The sequence below is a fragment of the Brachyistius frenatus genome, unplaced genomic scaffold (genome assembly GCF_029030835.1).
Source record: "Brachyistius frenatus isolate BFR_SWC_R1_liver_20210118 unplaced genomic scaffold, ASM2903083v1 Contig_28, whole genome shotgun sequence".
Classification (NCBI taxonomy): domain Eukaryota; kingdom Metazoa; phylum Chordata; class Actinopteri; family Embiotocidae; genus Brachyistius; species Brachyistius frenatus.
In genome coordinates this window covers 346511-364285 of record NW_027210627.1, presented here as the reverse complement: position 1 = coordinate 364285, position 17775 = coordinate 346511, and the positions used below count along the sequence as shown (strand labels likewise).

At 38.4% G+C, this 17775-nt stretch overlaps 1 protein-coding gene across 1 annotated transcript in view; it reads left to right on the top strand.

The window, feature by feature from the left end:
- The window catches only part of LOC138621014 (inactive dipeptidyl peptidase 10-like), a 102129-nt gene that overhangs the window by 62867 nt on the left and 21487 nt on the right, over positions 1-17775 (top strand). Inside the window, exons 2-5 of the mRNA XM_069698732.1 lie at positions 955-1066; positions 1328-1423; positions 6243-6337; positions 6596-6670. Of these exons, the coding sequence (XP_069554833.1) occupies positions 955-1066; positions 1328-1423; positions 6243-6337; positions 6596-6670 (378 nt within the window). The remainder of the gene's footprint in view (positions 1-954; positions 1067-1327; positions 1424-6242; positions 6338-6595; positions 6671-17775) is intronic.

Sequence of the window (17775 nt, the reverse complement as noted above, 5' to 3'; positions counted from 1 at the left end):
TGATGACACCGGGTCAAAATTCACATCCACAGGTACCAGTGATCCTGTGGGGTACAACAGTACCTGCTCCAACCGAACACTGCACGCAGACTTTATGGACCACCACAGGAGTGTTTGGAAAGAAATGAAGCCCTGAACTTATCTGCTGGGACTGGTCCGCCCACTGCATGCTCTCATGTGCACCCTAAAGAACAGGCGTGCAGACAGGGCTGGTGAAACCTTAATGGACTTTTTGATGACCACCAAGATTTGTGCCGGCATTTCTGATGGCTAACACCACTGTGGAGCACTCAGGGACAGTGTTTTTTTTTTTACAGGGTGGAACCAGATCCCGTAATGGCACAATTGTATATCAAGACATATACAGTGGTTGTGATTGCAGATTTAATAGTGATCGTAGATTTAATAGAAAAGGGGAGTATTGCCTCTCTACAAGTGTTCTACAAGTGAATCAATTGTGCCAAAATTCTACTTCGTGTTACACAGTATGATTCTTTCAATTATCTCTAATTTGTATTTTTTTATGTCTTAATGTATGGTTACTTTACATATTGTATTAAATTGTGTCATCTACTTTAATGTTCAGCTACATTTCTTTTTCATAGAGTTTTTTCTTTTGCATTGAGTGGCAGAACTGTGTGTTTAGGCACGCTCAGGACAAGCACTGTTTTGCTTAAGCAACCTAAACTCTTCATGCTGACAGAGCAATCGTCCATAGTTTGTACTCCACGGGGGACATAGTGGCCTCCTCGTGCCCTCGGATTTATGCACAGGCTCAGTCATCCACTGCGGAGCCTCTTAAAGCACGAGTGGCTAAAATATTCAGCATGCTGCAGCCGGGAAAGCCTTGATACTTTTTTGTATTTTTTCTTAAATTTGCCTATGTTGTTACTTTGTTGTACTATATACACTATTAATTTCTGTGTCTATGATTTTTTTTCTCCTGTTTTGTAGGACTTAGGACCGATTGGACCCGACAGAAACTGGAAAGGCATTGGCATCTCTCTGCTGGTTATTCTGCTGGTGCTCTCGCTCATTGGGACGTCCATTGTTCTGCTATCAAAAGGTGAGACTCCTCCCACATCACTGGTAATGAAATCACATTTAGGTTTTAGGAAATGATGCAATAATTATGTTTAGGCTATAAACCCAGGATGGTTTTACAGTCATTTATGAAAAATGCCATCTAAGCATGTTCAGTCGAAGTACTGCTGCTTTCATTATGTACATTGTCTAACCTTATCCTCTTTGTGGTTGTACGTATATGTGCAGAAATGTAATTGAAGGTTTGGTTTTGTTTATTAAATGTATGTTTGTCTTTCTGTAGATGATGGTGGTAAAACCTTCGGTTCACAGTTGACATTGGATGACCTCTTTCAAAGAAACTTCCAAATACACGACCCTGAGGCAAAGTGGATCAATGGTAAGTAGGTCTAAAGACCAGTATTACAATCAGAAACAGGTTCAACGCTGCACATAGCTGAAATTATAATGTATGAAAAGTGAATTAAATCCTACATGAAGTGGAGTTTATTGGCTGATTTTGCAGAAATTCTAAATTACATAAATACGATTTTTAAAATATATTTTCCGACACTATCCGTGCTTCACAACTGCAGTGAGGTTAGGAAAAAGCTGGTCATGGCAAAAAAAAAAAAAAAAAAAAAAAAGGTTAAAGGTTAAAGGTTAAAGGTAAAAAGGTGTCAGTATGGTTGTTATCATTGACAGGCATGGTTGGGTCTAGCCAAATGCAACACTCAAGGATGAAAAAGCTTTTAATTGCTTTTCTTAACTAGGAAATGTTATGTTGAAATGGACTACAATAAACTTTGAAACTTTTTTGGATGTCTTCAAAGAATTCTACAATTAAAAGTTTTTCTTTTTCATTCTCTTTGCTTTCTCTTTTGTCCTTGTCGAGGTATGAGACAACCAAATAAGTGTCCTACTTATCAAGTATGCAGAAAAAAAAAGCCTGAAACAGCAGACTCTAAAAAACACAAAAAGTAGCACTTTTCATAATGGAATGGGTCTCTTCTTTTGGTGAATGGTTGAAGTGTAGCTGTTAGTGTTGTTGCTTTCAAGCCGTCTAAGAATTCTTTAATCCGACAGGACTGTTGTGATTGGCTCTTCTGTCATGCTCACTCTTTCACTGCTGAAAGTTCAACCTTGCAAATTTACCTTCTCCTCACAAATGTTCCTCACAGTGTAAAGCATTATGTTGATTCATGGTGACCGTCTTCAAGGGAAAAAAACATTTTACATAATGACTAGGATTAAATTCTAGATAGACAGAGTGTGCTGAAAATCCTACAGACATCCTTTGAAACTTAAAGTTGTAGAATTTGTTGTGTGGTTTCACGCATATCTTCAAATAAAATTAGACCCAGAAGAAATCATTTTGACCATTTGCTCAATTTTGTGGCAAAACTTTGCGCATTTGAGAGCAATTTAGACACCTGACTTGAAATGTATTTGAACACCTGCTTCAGCAAAACAAGAAAACAAGACAACACAGCTGCACCACTTAAAAAGTTGAAATAAAATCCGGTGTCCCAACCCCAAAAGTATCTTGTTACTACCGGTGACACATCAGGGCGTGTAACGACAATATATGATGAAAAAAAGAGGCAAAAACAGCTGAAAATGGTAGCATAAAATATGAAATGGAACATACAATACAGTTTCAATTTGAAAAACTTTGCCAGTGACAGACAGAGAGGTTGTGTTCTCAGTTTCCTCACTGGGGTTTTGAAACATAATTAATACTTGGCCTGGAGCTCTTTGTGGCTCGACTCACTCATTACCAGGTCTGTTTCAATCACAAAGGTGCAATAAGACAAACTTTTATTGCTCCAAAGCACCAAATGATAATATTGTATCTGCAGGGTGCTGACAGGACTGCTGTTCAGGACCAGTGACTTTGCATTATGTGTCCAGGTTTTTACATTTTTTGGGGGGGGGGCTCCAAATGTAACAGTACCCACAGTTTTTAGGACACGGCACCAAACTGACTGATACCTTTCCAAAGTTTCTCTATGGAAGACAGTGAGGGGTAGTTGCAAATCTAATACCAGCAACAGCTACAAGCCTCTCAAGTCCGTGCAGGATGGGGTGAGAGGAACTCACAGTAATTAGACAGTGTTTTAGTCCTTTTAGTATTGTTGTTCTGAATTTCTGGGCAGCAGACTTGGCAGATATCAACCTTTATATCTCAGCACCAGCAGGAGAGTCCAATATTTTGAAGTGGTGGAGACCAAAAATGGGGCAAAAGGTGAATAAATTGATGCATTTATCAGATGGAAAAAAACATGATGCTGACATGTTAACTATAGCAACATAATAATGTGATGTGTTATTGTGTAAATTACCTTGTTTGCTGTCCTTAGGAGGTATTAAAACAAAAATGTAGCTATAAACAAATTGCTCTTAAGTTCTTAAATTGACAGGTCTTACACAGCAATTACACAACTGACAACATCTCAATCTAAAAAAGATAAGTGGCAGACCATACATCAAGTACTGCATCTCCATAGATGTTGACGCATTTTCAAAATTAGTCAACAAACTAAGCAGACTTTCAGTTTGAGTACGAGTAAAGAGGAGTAAAGAAAATGATTGAGCAACTAATTTCATTGAGTTACCGAATCTCTCTAGTCACATTTCCTGCTTCCAGCTTCTCAAATACGATGATTTGGTAGGTAGGTTAGTTACTTTATTAATCCCCAAGAGGACATTTTTTTTTACTTTTTGGCGCTTGCAAACTGAACAGTCGTGGTTCTTCGACAAACCAAGAAATCTACACTGCTGGTCACAAAAATAGGTGTATCACAGGTGCTGATGTTGATCAAGCTACATAACTTGTGGAAGACTTTGGAAGTTGTAGCTTGCGATGTCCGATCATGACACGACCACAACGACAAATTTGGCAATTATCTGCACAATGCGATATTTAGTTCAGGAGCTGGAGAGGAGTAATTTATCAGTTGGGAAACAATGTCAACAGAGTGGATTTCCTTTAATTCCTGCCTTCACCAAACAGTGGCGATTCTTTGGGAAGTTGAGACACTTTTAATCAGAGCTGAGATTACATGTCAGCGTTATCCTCGGAGCCTTTTCTGATGGAGCTGTTCTCAACTCAGGAGGACAGTCACCCCGTTTTCCAATTACTTCTGTCATAAAAGGTTATATACAACTAATGATTTGATAAAGCATATAAAATATGTAGAAAAATAGATTTTGGTGCTTGACTGTGGGTAAGAAATGACAAGAGCCCTTCGGAGGATTTCCTTGTCTGTTGAACATGAGCAATCCATCTGTCTTTCATATTTACTTCCCTGTCATTATACTCTGAAGTGTTTGGAGCGTTTGCGAGTCCACAGCTCTGTTGGCTGAGATTGATGCCTCCGAGCTTATTCATTGACATTTACATGAGATGGGGACCTTGAAATGATTCAGACCTGTCAAATGCATTAATAGAATTTAGGCCTCCGTGGACTGTTCAGGCTGTTTGGGATTAGAAGAGAATTACTTGCAGGAACTCCTGTTAGTTTTTTCTACCCTTGAAAACTGAAGAATATTCTCAGAGGTTTTTTTTTTTTTTAGGTTTGGACAGATCCCATGAAGTATAGCTGTTGTGGTTTTCTTCTCCCTGTCAAGCCTCTTGTTTCTTCAGGGGCATCACTTACATCTATCCTTCACTTGACCATTTGATTTCTTGCAGAGCATCCACTTATTTTGTGTTGGTTTTGTACTTAAGAGGGACTTATTTCACCTCTCCCAGAGAATCTTAAACCTCTATGTCCACTTTTATATACAGTATTTGGTCCATATGCATAAACTTTACAATTCAGATTCATGATTAAAGCAGATTTAGTTTTGTCTCAAATCTCCATCACTGTGGAGCTGGACCAACATTTACTGGACTTGGAACACGGACCTACAGTATATGAGTCCAGGACATAAACATGCCACGGATCTCCACCACCCATTAGACCCCTCGATTCATCAGGTCTGATCAATTATTAGTCTCTCTAACTCATCACAGTCATCTGTAAGCCACTACTGGCTGAGAAATGTCCACCATCAGCATCCTGCCTGGCTCAGAATTTGGATGATGCCAGTTTTACCTCGGGCACTGGAAAATGTTTGAATATTTAATCCTGCTGCTGCAGTCAAGAGTTTAAGTGATAATTTTAACACCTCTTGCCACTGGACATTTCTAATCACATCCAGTCAGACTAAAGTAACTCAACAAGCTTAAAGCTGCTTTTTAAAATCAACACGTCTATTTCAATCTGTGTAAATATTATATATACACATTCATTTAAGTTACACAAAATATCAGCTTTTAAATTGTCAGAGGCCCAGATGTTAATGTGTTGGGGGCATTTCTGAATTATACAATTTAAAAGCAAACTTTGAGGACCATATGACAAACGCAGGTGGCTGAAGTTTCCATGGCAACACACACTGCTGTTTACAGCTTAAAATAAAGTGAGACGACTGGAGTCAAACTGCCTGTGTAGAGACAGCTTTACTGGGACTTTACATTTGACATTTAACACACTTTTGACAATTTGAAGTTAAATCTCTACAGCTTTTGAAAGAAAGAAAAAAAAGTATAATGTAATCTCACATTTATGATATGCGAGCCCCTCCAGTGTGAACACAATAAATAATTGAAATTGAAACAATCTGCAATATTTACAGGTACTTTTACAAAATTCTTGCAATTTCTCCACATTAGGTTACTCAGCAGAAACTCACACAAAGACTTATCTAATAAAACTTGCTATAGCAACAAAAAGCAAAACAGGGAATGACGGGGTTTATAGGAAAAGTGGTCTTATGAGAATTATGCTCCCAATCATCAGTTATGAGTTTTGGTTTTATACATGAGTTTTATACACCCAACAACTCCACAGTAGAGCATTTGAAAGGAAGGAAAAGGAAAATGACGTGAAGGAGTTGGAGTATGACACAGTTGACCCTGAGTTGTAGTTTCCCACATAAAGCTTTACAAATATTTGTTTTTGTGTAAAAAAAAAAAAAAAAGATTAAAAAAGCATTAAAAGCCCTTATTTTTACAGTATAGATATTTCCTCCATTTCTGTGATGTGCAGAACATTTTTGTCTTAGGAACTGATCACATATGACCATTAGATTGTTGTGAAAAAAAAATGTTTTTACATTTTTTTTTATACAAATAAACTATTTTAAACGTGTCTTTTCCTGTCCTATAGAGAAAGAAATCATCTTCCAGAGCTGGGATGGAGATGTTTTCAAAGTCAACACACACAGCAACGAGACAGAACTGCTGCTGAAAAACACAACATTTGTAAGCAAGCTAAATTATTTCAATAATCTGAATCATCTAAAATTCTGTGTCGATAGTAGGATGTAGACATTTTGGGGGGCTGAAACATGACTCATCATAACAACGGCCTGCTTTGCCCTCAGCAAGGCAGATACTCTGACTGTAACCTGCACTGATCTCCAGTTGTAAGAATGCTTTTGGGGTTGCATAAAGACGTAGCTGTGGTGGATCTGTAAAACATTGGTGGAAATATTCATCCACCTCTTGTTCTTCCAACAGGCAACTTTTAAGGCCTCAAAGTTCGCGGTTTCTCCAGATCTGAACTTTGTTCTTCTGGGATATGATGTAAAGCAGGTGAGAACCTTTTAATATTGTTTACATTCACTGTTGTTTTGCTCGGGCTGCTTTTACTGCAGGTTTACGGTCCATAATCTAAAATGGAGACATTACCAACACAGGGATATCTTTTTGAGAGGTTTTGGACATGTGGGAGGAAATTAATATTGTGTATTTATTAGAATAAAACATGACCAGTTCTCAAAAATTCACACACACGAGGCTCCTACAACCCTGTGGTACATGAAAGTTGCCTCTATTGATATATGTTATCAATAATAAAACATGATAAGAGACTTCACACTCGAGCAGATTTGACCAAGGAATATTTCAAGTTTCAGTCTGAAGAGGGTGTTTTTAGTCTTCATAGTAACTGTATTGTATAAGAATATCACACTGTTGGAGGTCCACAAGCTGCTGTTTGAGCAGAGTGACAATGTGAAGACTTATTTTAAGAAGAACCGTGGGTTTAGAAAGGGATGAGCCAAAAGAGCTCAACACAAATACGCTTGTATAGATTTAGACTCTGATGCAGTATCACGGCACAAGCTAGCGTGACTATTCGTCCATAAAGATAGGTCATTGTAAACACTTCAGTTTCAGAACATATTTTCTGAGAAAAATTTTCAATGGACAAGCTAGATAGTAGTAATCAATACATTTTATGGAACAAAATAGGAACAAAAGCAGGAAAATAATGGTTAAAAAAAACCCAATAAAATCAATGTTTTGGAACAAACAGGGCAAAGGCCCAACCATAATGTAGTAGAAATGTTGTGGACAGACCTGGAATGAACAGTTCCATGTGAGAAAACCACTTCTCTGTACTGAGGGATGGATTCAAGTTCTTAAAGGAACTTTGATGTTAAATAGTGACGGACAGTTTATATTTGTGAGGAAATACAGAAAATGTTTCAGGGTTCTCAAATTTTCAAGCACCACTGTGACAAAAACATTCTCCACCTGCTTTTATAAACATGTTCAATTTGTACATAAAAAGAAAACGGGTTTTGTGCTGGGTCAAGGTGGAAAAGTTGTGCACCAATAAAATCACAATGTGACAATGGAAACAGACTTACCCAATGAATGATAAAGCACGTGACCAAAATGTCCACTGAAGCTTCCGCTCAACTGGAGACACATTAACATCAACAGATAAATTGATCACGACGTGTAGAGAAGTAAGAAGACTTAATATATGAAACAAATATACATGAAAGAGCCTGACTGGAGAAACAGCGCCACCTATTGCTTATCTTGATGACCTAACTCCTTTTTGTCAAATAACAGCAATGGATGGAAACAAACATCATTTTGCTTTGTTGATTTTCTAACTATTCAATTAAAATTAGTGCCGCATTTGAATGGACACCTGGATACTGATTTTATTCAGTGTTTTTTTTTTTTTTTTATATTCATTAATAGTGTTTATTGTATTATTTAAAAAAATAGCTCTAATGTTGTTTCTCATTTTTGAATTTGGGATATAAACAATCACTTTGGTAGTGGTATCCAGAAAAGTGTAACCTCTTGTTATTAGTAAAGCAGCCATTATGCTGTGATATTAACTGCAAAACCTTGAATGAATGCATTTGTTTTCTCTGATGGTACATTTTAGCATTTTACATTGTTGCCAGTGTAAAACAAAATGTATGCAATTATGACAATTATTTGCCTCAAAATAGATCCATCAAAAAGTAAACTGATGTAGTCTGCAGATTGTATTTTCATTTTTTTCAACAGTGTAATAATCAAATGCATCAACTGTTAGCAATGTAACAATGTCTGGGACTCACTTCCTTTATGGTCTGTTTTTAGTCAAGCACACATTTGATCAGGTCGGTTTGATACGCGAGATCTTTTCACATTGGGTTTACCAGCAGCTCTACCACATGAACAACCTGTCTGACAGCTGTTGTGTGAACGATGTGGGTCGAAATCAAGCCGAGCAGACGTGTGATTGCTGTAAACACACCGTTTGTTGTAGAGCATAGAAACTTATTCTCCAGCATCCTTGCCTTTATTTCCCTCAATACCCTGCTGTCTTGTGTGCATGTTCAGGTAATTATAGTCAGCGCTGGCCCTAACGGTGGTAAGTCATCATTCAGACCGGTCAGCACAAAGAACCTCTTGAGCGATTCCTGTGAATGCAACAAAGCTAATTGAATGTCATATCTCATCACTTACAGACTCCACAACAAGCTAGTTTGGCTGCAGTGAGGCACCGTGCAAAGCTTTAAACTATATATATATATATTTTTTTTAAAGGAACCATCAAACAACATTGTTGTAAAGAAAGGAAGCCAACGCTCTGTTTCCATTGGCTCTCTTTCATTTCATCAACAATCAGCTTCCCAAATTAAAACACACACACATCTGCTGTGCTTGATGCTTTCAGTGGAGGACAGCGCAGCACAGCCAAAAGCAAAAGGCCAAGGGGTCGGCTTAACTGTAGCCCGCACATGTGCAAAGAATGACGCTCGAAAACTAAAGCCAGACAAGACAAAACTAAGAGTTGTTGGTTTTTTTGAAGAGAAAAGCTTTTTTAATTTAAGCTCATAAAAGTGATGATCTTTGAGAAGGTCCCAGTCCTTGGAGAGCATCGAACGAGTCACAACAGAAGCATTATGATGATTTATTCTTTTTGTTTTCTTCTTTCTTGTATTTTGAATCAATTGCACGTTCTCATTTCTAAAACTTCTGATGTGGATATTAACAATCTGCATATAACTCTGAATATATTGTTTTATTAACTCATTTTATGTACTAACAGCTACAAAGTGTAGTGTTTTTAGATACCACAAGGTGTGATAGTAAATAGATAAACAAATAAATTGCTTTGGGCATAATGGACTTCAGGTAGCTGCTTTGTTTATTTAAACAGAAGAAATCTACTGCTTTGATGACTAATGCTATTTATTTTACAATTTTTGATGGCTCTGGTTAGCGGTCCATACTTTCCCCGTGCTTCAATATCGATCAGGGTTTTTTGGAGCCAGAAGTGACCATGTATGGACGAAGTGTGGAGCATTGAGTGGTGGATCTGACTGAGAACCAGAGGACTCTACGCCCGCCCACACCGTCAAATATACCGCTCTGAGGACAAATGTTTAATGAATTATGGAATTATTTTCCAATTGACCACCAGAACACTGATCAGAGGGATTGTGCAACTTTAACAAGGGCACTTATCTAAACATTTTTGCAGACCACTAACATCCCTTCTTGGCAACGATATTCCCTGATGGGAATTAGGCAGGGGGTTTAAATGTCGTGTCCATGTAGGTTTAAACAAGTGTAGGTATTAAGTATAATATATATAGCAAAGAGGAGAGATTTATCCGTCAGTGACAGGCCTAATAAGCATTGTGTGAACTCGTTTTAGCAACGGTTTGAATGTTATGGACTTTCACTGCATATAAAAGTTCAGAATTATAACTAAGGAGTTTCAAAAAACACATCCACGACTGTTAGTCCATTTCAATCAACGTACGCGGACAGAGCGAGGATGCGAGTCATGAAATGTGATCCGTTTCGTCGCAGCAAGGTCGAGCTCAAACCTTCTTTGATCCGAGAGCCCGTACAAATACCTGTTTTGTGAAAGCCTCTTAAGAGGAAACCCAGTGAGGAACTTCTATTAACACTCAGCAGAACTAGTATAATTACACTCGAGTTGATTTACTCAATTGATTTCATGGCATTCAAAGCAGAGAAAGACTCTCTATATTATTGAAATGCAAACAAGGCCTTGTATAGAAAAGATCTTGCTGGTCAACTTTCAAAGGCTTAAAACTTGTAGAGCTACCGAACTCTAAAATATCTCGCTTCCAGTGCTTTTATTACTAATGATACTGAGACTACAAATGCACTGCTGTAATTACGGAATAATCACCGTTCCCACATTTTACATCGAGCTCATTTGGAACTCTTTCTGACCTTTGTATTAATCTCATCGCAGTGGAGATATGTGATACCACCATCAAACAGAGATAAGACACTGTGGCCCCCAAGGTTTGACTCTAAAGATAGAAACCGCCTGTGCAAACACAATCCTGGAAAAGTCATTAACATTGCAGCATACAAAGGGCTCAAGTTCTTGTGAATACAAAGAAACGGCTAAAATTCCTCATGTACAGCTCTTTTCAACATTTTAAAGATGCAAGCTGATTGTGGACACATAATATTTCACAGAGCCAGAGGGGAATTCCTTGTTAAACAGTTAGCACAAGGTGTTAATGAGCTGCGTGGAATTATTTCATTTTTATTTTAATTATAAGTTATTGCGCATGTTGTGGCTTCATCGTCTGGCTGTCTGCATTACAACAGCGTTTTGGATAAACCTCAGTCGAGAAAAATGCAGTGAACAAGATCAGTATGGGTTTAAATCCAGAATATTTGGAGCTTGAAGAGTGATGCTCACAAATAATTTTAAAGTTTGTAGTTGTAAATTAACCTTTACAAACCTAAATGTAGGTTTTCCCTCTTCAATCACACTGAGGACAGTCAAAGATCGCTCCTGTAGCTGCACACGTTTTTACACGCAGATTTCTTCTCCGTCTCAGTGAAAATCAAAAGTGCCCAAGGAGAGTGCTAAACTCTGACTGAGCATTTTAATTCCAGGTATCGAGCTTACTTCTTATTTCAAACTATGGGTCAAAGTTTCAAGAATGCAGCAAATATACAGCTGCATTTTTTTCCCCATTACAATGGCAAATTGTTTTTTGCGGCCATTTTGTGCTTCTGATTGGCTTCTTGTTCCAGCCATTGACCACACTGAACTAAACTGATGGAGGGAAAATGAATCAGAGACAAAGCTGAAAGAATCCAAACTGAAGGCCAAAATAGTTTCCTGAAGCATTAATAGACTAACCAGGCGAAAAAATTTTTTTAAATTTGTGGTGGTAAGATTACATGTAAATGTTTGACATGCAGGCCGATCTCCTAGAAATGTTGTTTTCATAATACTAATTGCCAACAGTATTCAATATGTTTGACAAAAATGTAAGGCTCCCTGAATGAACTTTTTTCAATCAACAAAAATGAGGAAACGGTTTAAGTAAAATGATGAACATGTCAGTAAAATATTCTCTGGCGACGTTTTATTGAAAGTAAAGTAAGAAAAACCTTTTAATGGTTTTGTTTAGGCTGTTTTTGTTTTATAATTCCAACTCAGTGTTTGTGACTTAGTTTTCATTTGTGGAGCACACTTTCAGTTAACTTCTGTCCAGTTACACTTAGTCTTTAGTTAAGTTTGCTTTGTTGAGTTACCAGTGCTGCAGGTGCTCCTGGAGAAACATCTTGTCAAGTCTGAACAAAAGATGCCCTCCTAAAACTGAGCAATTAAATACAGGAAGTGGCTGTTTGGATCATACCAAATGGTCTCCACATCATGGGGGTGTTTGGCATTGTTAATTAAAAGGGTCTGCTTATTTCTTTAAAGTTTATCTGTATTTTTTTGTTTGTTTTCTTTTGGTTATTTGCTATAATATTTAAAGTGATAGATTCATTGTGATGTTTTATTGGATTTATTGCTTAGTTGGGCGTGTTTGTCCTTCTGTCTCTCCAGTTGTCAGTTTGTTCACTTTGTCCGGCTCTAAACTTATAGGCTCAGTTTAGTTGTTATATTGACTTCTTTTGGGTTCTCAGAACTTTTGTTGCTTCTGTTGTGAATTGTTTTGCCATATTTGGGTGAATAAAAACCCTCTTCGGGAACAAAGCTGTGGTGCACAGCTGTGTGTTTATATTCAGGAGCAAACTGACAAGAACATCTCTTAAAACCAGCGCGACACCTCTGATAAAACTTTTGTGCAAAAAAATTGTATTTGAGGAAAACACTCTTGGCTACCACTATCTACATTAATCTCTTGCTACCTTAGGTAAAGATACCTGAGGAAATACAAGCTCTCCTTTGGTAGTGAGTTCCAAAGGTGGCTGTAGAAGCAGGCAATCCTGTAGGTGAAGCTGCCAACACCCACTTCCATTTCTGATCATCGGCTGTAGCCTGCCAACGCTTCATGAAATTCACAACAGCGTGCAGGGCCACAAAGCATGCTGGCAGGATTACTGCTGACCCCTCTCATCCTGGACATCACCTCCTTGAGCCACTCCCATCTGGTGGAAGACACGGGGCCGTCAAGGCCAAACAACAAGACGTGCCAAACAGCTTTTTTCCGTCAGAGCAATCACTGATTGCACTTTAAATAAAACTCTCCTGGACCATAATGCATCTTTCCAAAACTGTACAATGTTTCTATAACTAACAAACAGTAAATAATGTAATTATGTTTCAATGGCACACATTATTTACACATTAAAAACTATTGGCATGTTCAGATTTACTCTCACAGCTTTACTCAGTTTATTGTATTCTTATTGTTATCCCTCCCTTATTTGATTTAAATTACTTATTGAATTTATGTAAAAAGGCTGTTCTGGTCTGTTTAGTATGTTACATATCACAAACCAAGGCCAATTTCTTGTTTGCAAAACATACGTATAAAATACATTACCAATGATTCAGATGATACAACCACCCTACGTCTGATTTTCAGTCCATCAGATCTGTATATATCTATATGGATTATCCAGTCCATTTATGACACAGCACAAGCTACTGTATAAGTGGATGGCTTCTTTCCTGTAACAGAAAGTTTCTGTACTGTACAGTCTCTGCATGGTCCGCCAACTCGTCAGCTCAGTTAAAGGCGCCGGTCAGCCGCTTCACACAGAGAGCCAAGAAGATCAGAAAAGTCAAACTCTACCCAGTATGCCAGGAAAACATCGTCTCAGGTGGGAGAATAATGTCAGATCTCACTCTTTCAGTATTCTTCCCTGTGACGATGAGCCCCTTCCCCTCAGTGCAGGGAGTGTAAAAAGATTACAAGCACTTTCTGCAACCCTCAGTTAGAGAAAATCATTTATCTAGTACATAAAAGTGGACGTAGCTTCCGGGCCGGAAAAATTAGGCCGATGCAGAAGCGCCTTAAACTGCAATACCACCGAGTGCCACCAGAGGTTGGCTCCGAAAAGCCTCCTGCTCCACAGACTCTCATTCAACTAGTCTATTCAAATTCTCAGTCAATAGAATTTCTCCAGGAGTTATTTCGGTTTTGTTAGCTAAAGTCGCTTCTTCTTATTCATTTTCTGGCAGTTCATCTGAAAGTAATCCCGTCATTAATTAGACAATAAGCTTCAAAAAGCCATATTTTTGAGGGGCGTGTGTGTTTGATTGACAGATCGGGTTACAGCTGTCCGTGAGCGGGATGTAACATTGTCCAATTTCTAATCAGATTAGTCAGATCCACCAGCTCATCTAAATATGGTCACCTCTGGCTCCAAACCGTTCCAAACTAGCAAGATGGCGTCGGCCAAATTCTGAACTCGAGGCCTCATAACGGCCGTTCACAAACCAACAGGTGACGCTTGGAGAGCAACATACCAGTAGACAACCATAGCAAGGATTGATTCTACGATGATGAGTACTGTCCTGTATGGTTAGAATTTTATCAGGAGATGAGTGCAAACAAGATTTATATGCTTTTATTTCCAGTATCTCTGAATTCTGATTATGCATTGATATGAGATTTGCTGTTGAATTATTTGATCCTCCACAGCAGCAGCTAAGTGTATCCAAAGCAGATTTCTCTCTGGGACAATAAAATCATATCTATTATCTTTTTACATACTACTAACAATCTAAAAGATGAACAATCAGGTTAATAACATTTGTCTTCACTCAGCAACTGCAACTTAACAATTTAAGTCGTGTTTGCAGCGGTAGGTAGTCATGAATTATGTGTTGACCTAATTAATCTGTTTATTTGAATGTGACCTCATCTCGCAGCCTTAATATCCTCCATGAAAAATACAAAAACAAATGGTGCACTTTACTCTGCAGTTTATAACCTTTTAACATATTCACAATTTTTTAATCAGTAATCATATAGGAGTCATTCATAGTATCAACGTGCATGGTGTGATAATCCTCTTTATAAATCCTCTAATGAATGCAGATTAATGCATTAATATGCTCACAGAGAGGATTATCTAGCTTTAAAAATCCAAATTAAGATGGAAAATATCTACTTGAAGGGAAACCATTTTTTACAAACTAATTCATCATTTAAAGATCTGACTCCAGCATACTGGCAAAAAAAAAGGTAAGCGCATGTTCCAAATAATAACAAACAGGAGGAACATTTTAATGACTAAAAATAGAGCTTTTGTATGCCACAAATTGCACCTCAGCTCTTAAAGCCACTTTTCTCCACGGTTTATCCTGTTTAAAAAGAGGGGCAACTGTGATTTTGTTATGCTGAAGAAACCTTGTAAGGCTTTTATGTTTCATGCGAGCTGTTACGAGCAGGAAATGGAGCAGCGTCCATTTATCGCACCAGAAAACTATCTGCTATCGCCGCGTCCAACAGCAGTGAAATTGCTTGTTGCAAATCACGTCTTCCATTCTGTAATTCGATGGCTGCAGGAACATTTCGGTGTCGGTGAACTAAGCAGGCTTGATAATGAGCTCTGTGTGCTGAATGGGATTGACACAGCCGAGCTTCAGAGGTGCTATCTTCCCCTGAGATGGACGGAGCAGATGTGTTCATCATCAAAGTGACAGCCGAGATCTATGGAGAGTAATGGCGTGCCCCTGCACCACTGTCTCCAGGTTGTCTCATGAATTTATCATAATCATGCTGTACTATATACTGCTGCTTTCCAAAGATTTTTTATTTTATTTTATTTTTAAATGCTCTGCAGCCTTCTGTGCAAATGAAAAAAGGGTGTTTTTTATGACTGCTTTACTGAACAATTTTTTTTTAGTGTGCTGATTGTTGTATTGATGGTCTTTCATTAGAACATGCATGTTAATGATGTTGTAGCCAGCAAAAAGCATTCATTATCCCAGTTATCAGTCGCAGAAGCATTCAGGAGAGTTGATCTCTGATACTACTCAAAGAGCTTTAATGAGCCACTCTCTTCTTTTGCACACTTGTTACTTCCAAATCATAATTAAGTAGAATTTCTGCCTCATGGTTGTATGGCCCCCGTCAACCTGTCAAGTGTCAGTTTCCATCCAGTTCTGTCCACACTCATTATCTATCATTAAGACTTTGAAGGAATTTGGCCAATAAAGCCGTTGCAGCCATACCAGTAGACAATGCTTCAAATATGAATGTTGCTGAAAAGAAGCTACAAATTCCAACATATTAATGCTTCACATGCATCTCCAACCTCCAACGATAGCTGGACAATCAACACAGTTTCAAGATGGACACCCAAGAGTAGTGTCACCAATTCCGGATCTGATTAAATATGAAATGTGGTCACAATCTTCCCTCCTGTTCTGAGTTTAGCATTGAATAATGGTCAGAAAAGTGCTTGTGCAGAACATTTTGATATCCCAGTGAAGTTTACCTTTGGGATATAAAATGTCATCACTTCATAATTTTATCCTGTTAGACAGTCATGTGAAATCTCATCATAATAAGTGCATGAATTTTCGAGTTATGGCCACGGACGTGTTTTGCGACGTCATAGCAACCTTTGATATCTAAAATGTAATCGATTCATCCTTAAGTCAGAGTGAACCTTTTTGGGCGAAAATCCCTTGAGGTGTTTGAGAGATTGTGTTCACAAGAATAGGATGGACAGATGGGAGGGACACAAGGTCACAGTTACCTTGACCCTTGACTCCCAAAATCTGATCAGTTCATTATTGGGACCAAGTGAACAATTGGTCATGTTTTAGTATTATACTAACAAGTGATGCGTAAGCTGTCAAACTTGATGCAGAATGAACCAATCCTGTCTCAAAATAAAGGAACTGAATATATGCTTGTTTTTGAGCCATTGTTAACAGGTTAAATTTACCTGCACAGAAATATAATTTCAGCTTTACACTGTAAATATTGAATTCAAATAGATCCTTAAAGATCAAAGATTAAATAAATATTGTTACTTCGGAGAGGTTTGGAGCAGGAAGTGACCATATTTGGACGAGCTGGGGGGGAGCGAGCGGTTGATCTGACTGATCTGATAGGAAACTCGACAAAATGACATCCCGCCCACCAATAGCTGTAACCTGACTGCACCACAGGCCTATCCATCAGACGGACACGCCCTCAAAAACACTTTTTTTTTTTTTTTTTTTAGGTTTTTTTTCAAATGAATAACGGTAGTGAGTATTTTCAGATGAACCATCCGAGGACTAATAAAAAGGAGGGACTTTAGCATCAAAACTAGTCAAAACTTGACTGAGAATTTGACTAGTTGAATGAGAGTCTATTGAGCCGGGGGCGATTTTGGAGCCAACCTCTAGTGGCACTCGGTGGTATTGCAGTTTAAGGCACTTCAACATCGGCCTTATTTTTCACTTTTATATACAGTCTTTGGTCCATATGCATAAACCCTACAATTCAGATTCATGATTAAAGCACATTTAGTTTTGTCTTATAAATCTCCATCACTGTGGAGCTGGACCAACATTAACTGGATAATGCCAGTTAACTGCTCCGGCATCCATGTCATGTTTCATAGACAATAACGCCGATAATAACGCCGATGTGATACTCTGGCTAAAATATATGTCATGTAACACACACACACACACACACACACACACACACACACACACACACACACACACACACACACACACACACACACACACACACACACACACACACACACACACACACACACACACACACACACACACACACACACACACACCACAGCCTTCTGAGAGCACACCACCGCATACCTTCAAACGCACTGCCGCTGTCTAAAACAGTCTCTCCAAACATCCTCCCGTCTCATGTGTCACCCATCGCTGACAGCCTCATCAAGGAGTGGTATTGCAGTTTAAGGCACTTCAACATCGGCCTTATTTTTCACTTTTATATACAGTCTTTGGTCCATATGCATAAACCCTACAATTCAGATTCATGATTAAAGCACATTTAGTTTTGTCTTATAAATCTCCATCACTGTGGAGCTGGACCAACATTAACTGGATAATGCCAGTTAACTGCTCCGGCATCCATGTCATGTTTCATAGACAATAACGCCGATAATAACGCCGATGTGATACTCTGGCTAAAATATATGTCATGTAACAC